This window comes from Manacus vitellinus, unplaced genomic scaffold (genome assembly GCF_001715985.3).
Source record: "Manacus vitellinus isolate BGI_N305 unplaced genomic scaffold, ASM171598v3 scaffold_2_pilon, whole genome shotgun sequence".
NCBI lineage: Eukaryota > Metazoa > Chordata > Aves > Passeriformes > Pipridae > Manacus > Manacus vitellinus.
The window spans coordinates 37068952-37077650 of NW_021940208.1; the positions used below are offsets into that span (position 1 = coordinate 37068952).

The 8699-nt window shown below is 38.4% G+C and overlaps 1 protein-coding gene across 1 annotated transcript; it reads right to left on the minus strand.

The window, feature by feature from the left end:
• Window positions 1-342: 342 nt before the first annotated feature.
• COMMD6 (COMM domain containing 6) lies at window positions 343-8293 on the minus strand. Its single transcript, XM_008927378.3, has 7 exons — window positions 7963-8293; window positions 7601-7659; window positions 6955-7020; window positions 6726-6802; window positions 5285-5453; window positions 4095-4247; window positions 343-3057 (listed from the first exon to the last, which is right to left on the minus strand). The coding sequence occupies exons 1-7, from the start codon at window positions 8291-8293 to the stop codon at window positions 3007-3009; spliced, it is 906 nt and encodes a 301-aa protein (XP_008925626.3). The 3' UTR covers window positions 343-3006.
• Between the last annotated feature and the right edge of the window lie 406 nt (window positions 8294-8699).

The following is an 8699-nucleotide window of genomic DNA, read 5'->3' on the forward strand; positions in this document are numbered from 1 at the left end:
TGAAAAAAATAAAACGTTCATGTGTCTCCTAAATACAATTAAGAAAAGGAAATAATTTAAATGCAATCTCCTGCAAAATTTCATTAATCTTGTCTGTCCTCTGTCTTTTCCTGATTCAATACAACATTTTGTCTAGGTCTAAGTAACTGATACAAATAGTCCTTGCAGCCTGCAGTTACCCATCAGCTCTTTGGTAGGCCCATCACAGAGAAAGACTGCGTATGTTTGAACTCCATCCTAATTTAAAAAGGAAAGAAAATTTAGTCATAGTCTAATCCTGAACTTAAGTAATTTACAGGACAGATTTCCATGCAGTAGGCTTAAAACAAAATACAGACCAGCTTTATCTTTGTTACCTACATGTTTAATGACTGTGGATTTACAAAAATATTCATGTTATACAGTTTTGTATGAATCAACAATTAGAATTAGGAACACATGAGGACTCCTGATTCTCTTTTAAAAGATCTGGTTTCTGCACATAAAATAGACAAACAATTCAACAGTTTGTCAGCTTGTCTGAATGTGTTAGTATTGCTATCCTACAAACCGATAGGTTTCTTTTAGTTTGGTTTCTTTTAATGAAGTACTTAATTCTTCCATTACTCAGTATAGGAGTTCCCACTGGTAGATCAGGATATGTCAGAAGTTTGAGTACAGAGCCAACTTCAAATCATAACTCCTCTGAAAATTCTCAGACAGTAAACTGGTATAGCACACATGTCCAAGCATCTTCCAGCCAGAACTACAACATGCTGGATGGAGTTCAGGGACATTTTAAAAAATATTCATCAATATTTCTAGAATATCTGACTTGACAAAATGTAAGTTACACTTTAGAAAGGCTGACAACTTTCTCCTCTTCCTGATGAACCAAGCAAAAATGCTAACTGGAAGTTCCCTCATTACATTCCAGCATCTACTGAATCGTTAAGATATGATTAATAAAATCTTTTCCATCCAGTTCCAATGAAGGCACAAGTTATTTCCAGCTATATGAAGAATTTATGTGCATTAGAACACATGGGAAGTATTTGTAAGGCTCCAGCTTTACTAAAAAAAAACCTTATTCTTTTTTTGGAACTCTTGCACTAATGTAAAACAATTAATTCACTAGGCCGAAGCCAATGTTTTCAAGTAATAGCAGCCTTACACTCCAACGTTTGCAAATTAAAAAAAAAAACACAAAAAAAAAATCAGCTGCTCACATCACTTTTCCATACACAGAGAGGATTTGTTTGCACTATGTTCAGCCTTGAGCCCTTGCAGATAGACAAGGGAAGAGCAAACTGTAAGTTTGTTTCAAGACCGTTTTGTGACATTCTATTCAGAGGGTCCCAGAAAAGACCAATCTGTTCCCCCCCGCCGCAAAGCAAACACCTCAGACTTCAAGCAGCACAAAGAAAGTATCATCCAGATCAATGGCCATAGCTGAAAACTTTTGTTAAAGCCTGTTCACTTATTTGGGCTTCTAAGCAACTCCAAGTACTGTTTTTATGCATCATGCATAGTACCCAAATCGTGGGGGTGAAAATCCTTTCTTTCCTGAAAGGATTGCTGCATGCAGCACAATGTGCTGTTTATTTTTATAGCACAAAAAGGCAGGCATAACCAATATCAACGACTTTCAGCCAGCTTTTAAAAAATGTTAGTGGGAAAAAACCATTAAGTGAGTTAGAAAGGTAGATGTTCTCACTTTTAAGGGGGCCTGAAATCACTTGAGGATCTGTCCCAGCAAAACTAGTGCTGAGTCTCTACCATTCTGAATTTGAAGCATAAACTTCAGTCTGCTTATAGGTATAACTTATCTCTCTTCAGATTTAATTGTTCTACTACACCACCAGCACATCTTGAGATGCAATAGTGTTGCTTTTACTACATCCCACAGTACATGCAATGTGTTTTTTGCTTTACGGAAAACTCAATGAAAAAAAAATTAAAAAACCAGCATGCAATCACACTGGATTTATCACTCCTCTTTGGAAATGCCCCCATTCTTCAGCATCGAAGTCCAAAATCTTGCTGGTTAGGACATTCTCTTAGAGCGAGTCTGCAGAACAGAGTGCAGTGGATGCCTAACACAATGCAACAAGCAAAGAAATCTTTTAGTGTCGTCCTTTCTCTGACGTGCTTGGCTAACACTCCAGCCTGAATTTTCAAGTTTCCTCTTGACTTTTCTAATTCAGAGCTTGGACTGAAGCAACTACATGAATATCCTAATTTAATTAGAAAGCAGACTGCTGACCAAAACATCAAGCAGAATGCAACAAATTAGTACTGGATGAAATGAAAAAGCAAAAATATATTAAAATGCTTTTGAATTAAATTTGCCTTCCTACCTTTAAGTAAAATTAGCCTCTGGGCTTCAATTCAGAGGATAAATTTTGGGTTTCTGGAATAACTTAATGCATTAACACAGTTTTTAGAAGCCTAGGTGGTGAGAAATAAGTATTTGAAATAAACAAGCCATTAAGACAAGTTCATTCTCCAGTTATTAAAAGATTGGAAACCAGGTCTGCAAATACCTGCACCAAACTACTTGACAATGCTATTCTTCAAGAATAACTATATGCTTGTTACATGTACCTTCATATTCTCCTTATATGTAATATCATTTCTGACTCCAAGAGCATCCCAATTTTACAGACAAAAGTGTTAACATGAGATTTACTTCTCTCTGTATCTTTCCAGTCAACATTTTTCAGGTGTCTTTCTGCACTAGAGTTCAGTGTGGGTATTCGGAAGTCTACAGGGATGCTTCTCCATATGCATCCTGATCTTCTGTCTACCAGGATGAACAAAGCTGAACATGTGTTCACAAACACTGCAGAGTTGGCTTCAAAGCGAAGAAATCTTCACAGCAATGCAAGGATGATGCCGAGCAATTCCTGTCAAAAAGACAAGGATACATACCTTGCAGAACAATGGCACTTTATTCCCTGTGCAGAAAGGAAAGTTTCCTTGATCTAACTTTGTCCAAAACGTCACTGTAAATGAAAATTCTCTTCAAACTGTTTCAAGAACAGATGCCATTTCCTTGAACTGTCTGAAGAAGTTCTAAAAAGCAAAAATTAAGATAAATTTCAGTTGCTTGAAGTATAGTTTGAACAGTTCAAACTAGCATGTTAGGCAAAAAACACTATCCATATTTCTCACATTCCCTTTTTCCTCCAGTTACAATGTGCAGCTTGAACTGAAAGTTACTGCTTTTCTTTTTGTTGGCTGGTTGACATTTGGGCACATTAACTACTAACTCTACAAAGGTGATGCCTTATTTGCATGGGCTTGTCTATTAATAGGGAAAGATGCTAGGAAAGAAAAATACAAAGTAGCTCTCATACCATGAAAAAATAAAATAAAAACACCCCTTTCCACACTAATGTTTCTACTCCCAGCTGAATTAATCCAGACTTCTCAAATGTAGCACCCATTTCCTATAGTAGCTGAATAGCAAATTGTTAAATAGCCTTCAGTCAGAATGAATACATTTTACAACACCAAAGGATTCAGAATATCCTTCTCAAATTTCTTCCAATCCAACAGTCTATTTATTTTAAGCTTATATGATATTCTAGGTGATGTATTATCCCTTTAAACAGGAATGACAACACAAGTGCTGCATTTATGCAAAATTTAAGATGCATAAATTCATAGATGAAGACATAGTAATTAAGAGTCAGTGGTGACAAAGAAGACTGATCTCCATTCCTAATCATTAGTAAATGTTAGGCTTAAGACAAGTTTTAGATTTTGAGGCTGGGGAACAGTTCCATAGATTAAGAATATTCTATAAATTTCTAATAAGGCAGAATGATAGCTGACGTGATCTGAAAGACTTTATGTCTTCAGTTGTTAGTTTATTTGTATGAGAACAGATTAATTACTGCTAAAATAACATTTTCAGATAAGAGATGTAGAACTAACTAACAGAAGTATTTAACTTCTGTGTTTTAAATAGTTATTTAATGCTTCCTCTTCGCATGACTGTATTGGTAAACAAGCAACACAAAAGTATGGATTAAGGTATACAGTTGCTCCTTCACAACAACAGCACTGTTTTTAGGAGACTGAGTCAAGTAACACTCACTACAGACCTTGAACTGTGGGATCGTCATTTCAAAGGACTTGTCTGTTATTTGTCCTGAAGGGTCTGCCACCGTCAGCGTCACTGTAACATACGGGTACTTCAGAGACCGGCAGGTGTCAGAGCTCATGGCGACTCCCAGCTTCCATTTCATATCTACAAACTGCAAAGACGAAAACCATTGGAAACAGTGTCAAAGAAAGAGATCTACCTTACCATTGCTATTCAGTTGGAGGGATGTTTCACGGACAATACAGGATGTCTAGAGCTCTTATCCAAATGGAAAGCAAACATACACATTCGGATATTACCATGAATAAAAAATCATCTGCCCATCCTTTTATTGGTGAAAAAATAAGCAATTTAATAAGTTATTTCCCTTAATCTGTTTTCCTTATCCAAGTACAGGCAATAGTCAAGTACACTGTATTTAAAATTCTACTAAGAGGAATTTCAGACACACAAGTTCACATGGCTTGTATATCATGAATGTGTTTGTCATGTTTTCTTTTTTTTAATAAGTTTCTAAATCAAAAACAAAGTTTCTAAGTCTAAACCAAATAATTTATAACGGCAATAACAGAGAAAAATTACGGCATTTTATAACTGTATTTTAGATAAATCACAAGTACATTTTTTGCCTTTTGTGAAGAGCCTTTATAAGCTTACTAGCAAGCCTCAGACAAAGATTTTCTTTTTTTTCCTAATTCTGTAGTCTTTTAAGCTGTTGTTATAAAAAAAAAAAAAAAAGATAATAAAATGCAAATACACTGCTATTTTTTCAAGCAAAGAAAGTATGCTGGAAATTGACAGAAAGTATCTTTAAAAATAATGTTTGAACTTAAGGGAGACAAAGAACAAACAATCAAGTGCTGGGGTTATCAACTTTAAAGAATTTAAATTACATTTAAAACAGATTTACATAAACAGCCAATCCAATTGTCTGCCAAACTGACTACCACCTTTGTTAATAGTACTACAAAGCATTAATCTTTAAAAAGGTATGAAACTGTTCAGTATGTAGACAACCTTTACTGCACATGCTGCTTTATCTGGATAGATATTTGGCAACATGTACATACACATATAGGTAGGAAAGCTTTTTGCAGTCAAGATACCACTGTGTGCCAACAACACAACGCACTGATGCTTCTGAAATGTTCATAGTTGGCTCAACTGCACTTGGTCACACTTAGTTACCTGCCCCACGGTGGCCACATTTCTTGCATCTTCTGCCGCAGAAATGGATTTGCCCTGCTCATTCCATACATGACGGATAACTTGAAGTGCATGTTTTGGCAGTGTGCTGACTGCACTGCCCAAGGTGGTGACGAGTTCTTCTGTAGAGAGATTGTTTCTGGCTGCTGTGCTGTAAGTATATCCAGAGAACACTGCATCAATTTCATTCCCCGCAAATTTAATAAAATTTCTCACTTCACTCCCAATAGCTTTTTTTTTGTTTCTGCTTTATGTGTACTTTAAAATACTCAGGCAGCCTGGGATTTTTTTTTTCCAGAATGTTACTCACCTTTTGTATTCACATGCAAAAAACATGACTTTAATATGTCTTAGTATACAGAGACCCAGCTTTGCTGGGCTTGCACAACATCCAACATTAAAACAAAAATAATCACAGCCTCCAAGTGCTGTAGCAACTGAAACAAGGCATAATTCAGTGAGAGATGTGTGCGTGGAGCAGTTAAACAATATCATTACTTTAGAAACAAGGCAATTTAATTAAACATTCAGCAGATGTAGTTTAAGTATTGCCAAATGGCAAGTAAGGACTTCTAGGTATAATCGGTACCAACAGGAGTCAAATGATGCCATAAACCCTCAACTGAAAAGGCAGCAAGTCTAGAACAAAGTTGCCACTTGATTTCCTCTAGAGAAACAGGTAAAAAAATAAATCCCAGCCTATGTTTGTTCATGCAGGTCCACTCCTCTTAAAAGAGACACTAATACAAGACAAAGTGAGTTGGTCCTCCAAGTAGCACAATCTAATATAATTTAAGGCCTTCTGTTTTATTGTTAGAGAAGTAGTATTTTAAATTTCTACTGGCATTATTTTCTCCAGTTGTATTAACGTTACATAAAATGTTTTGGCACTATACATTAAAAGAACAAGCAAGATCTTGAAAATTTTATGCCTGAATACAGAAAAACTTAGAGCAAAACAACAACTCAAAATACTCCCTAAAAACTCTACTCATGGCAGAGTGCAACATTATAAGCTGTGTGTCCTTCAAAGAGGTACAAATGCTGGTTTCTAATCTCCAAGAAACAAGAAAGTTTAAAAACACACTCCTCCCAGGCAGAGGTACAGCTGACTTAGCTTTAAAAGTGACCCTAACTTCCTCTATTTTGCCACTAGTTCTAAAGCTTGCAGACAGGATCTTGGACAATTTCCTCTCTTTGTCTTTTTATTACAAAAAGTTATATTATGTATTAAGTAACTACTTGATTTTAAGGACACAAACTAAGCCCAGGAGGGTTTTTTTGTGTACTGAGACCTACGAACTTTTGCCCTTTTCCCAAATCAGTTCATTTTATACCTGCATTTGATGTAACTTTTTAATACCATTATAAAGTTAGGGGGGAGGGGGAAGACATGGTGAAAAGTATATTATTTTGTGCTTACCTAAATAGAAATGAAAGAATGTTAGCTATTTTTGCCAGGTCACCAATGTTAATCTCAATCCCTGATGTCTGAATTCTCTAGAAACAGAATGTTCAAACAATTACAAACATTATGCATTAATAAAAGCCTCTTTGTACACACACACACGAACCCCCACACGGACTCAGGGATTCTATCCTTAACAGCATATACAGCTACTATACTTACAAGTGTGAGTATCCCAACTTACCTGACACAATTCAGCTGTATTTACACCTGGGATCTTATGGTTCAGATGATGAATTATTTGTTCGCACTGTGGAGAAAGTATTATTGAAGACATTCTTAATGCGTATTTTAGTACACAAGACAGAGCTAGTTCAAATACTTGGGAGATTACAAAACAAAAAAGAAAATGGGTTAGTACAAAAATGGACAACAGTAGGATGCTTTATTAAAGAATCAAGAATAAAGTAACTGAAGTGACTGATTTTAAAATTACATCAACTCCACGAAAAGAAAGTCAATCAAGAATTTATAATTTCTACCTCACTGGCTATTCCTACTTAACACACCATTTTCACATTAATTGAACAGTCATCTTGTTCAAGTGTACACTATACTTAACAAGCCAAATATTTTTTAGGAAAGCTACCTTGGTACCCCACCTAGATGACAGGCGAAAATAGATTCTTAAAAATCTGTGATAAAAACGTAAATTTCAGGCAATACCACTGCTCTTAGCAGGACTGGTGCACTTTATGAATCATGTAAGTGAAGCTACCACACACACAAGATTCCCTTTGCAACAGACAAAAACCAGGAAAGCTTAAACAAAAAGGCTTCCTAGAACCAGAGTGCCAGAAGCCCTTCCACATCCTTATCGCCCTACTTACCAGCTCTGCAAAGAAGTCTTGAGGTATTAAATTAATCTTATTTGCTGCACCACCAGCATCTAAAAAAACACAAGCAATAGCGATCAGGAGCAAACTTCAAGGGTTACAGTAAAAATATAAAATCTTCGTCTGAAAAATCCTTAGGCCATCGTGCATGCGTTTACCTTAATTCAATTTTTTAACCTAAATTTACCTAAAAGAAGTACACCCCTCTTCTGAGCCCACTTCCTCCTCAGCCCCACCCTTCCACGCAGCCCCCTATCCCTTTAGCCCCGTTCCCCCCTCAGCTCGCCCGTCTTCCCATCGGCCCCCCTTTCCCCTCACCTCCCCAGTCCCTCCCGCCGGGTCCCCCCTGCCCTCACCGAGCGTCCCCAACGCCTGCGCGAGAGCCCGCGCGACCCGGCGGCATGGCGCCGCGCCACCCGCCCGGCGCAGCCCCCGCCGCACAGCGCTCGCCGCCCTGATTGGCTCCGAGCGCCTCCAGAGCGAGGCCGGGCCAGCGGTACCGCCCCCATTGGCTGCGCCGCGGGGAGCATGCGCTGTTCCCGCGCGATGGCGCGGGAAAGGAGACTGGCCGTAGGGATAACCGTCCGCGGAGGGTTCGGGAAAGGCCGGCTCGAGGCACGCTTGATTGGCGCAAGAAGTTTCCTGAGTTTGATTTATTGACAGGGCTTTCTTGGAGCTCGTTGTCATAGGCTGGGGGACGCAAATCATAGAATCACAAGATATTAAGGGGTTGGAAGGGACTTTAAAGACCATCTATTCTCAACTCCCCTGCCAAGGCCAGGGGCACCTCCCACTAGACCAGGTTGCTCAGAGCCCTATCCAACCTGGCCTTGAACACTGCCAGGGATGGGGCATTCACAACCTCCCTGCGCAACCTGTGCCAGTGTGTCGCCACCCTCACAGTAAAGAATTTCTTCTTAATATCTAAACCTACTCTCTTTAAATTTGTACCCCTTACTCTTTGTCCTGTCACTGCAGTTCCTGTCTGGCTTCCCTGTAGGCCCCCTTCAGATACTGGAAAGTAGCTATGAGGTCTCCACACAACCTTGTCTTCTCGAGGCTGAACAGCCCCAGCTTTCTCAGTCTGTCTTTG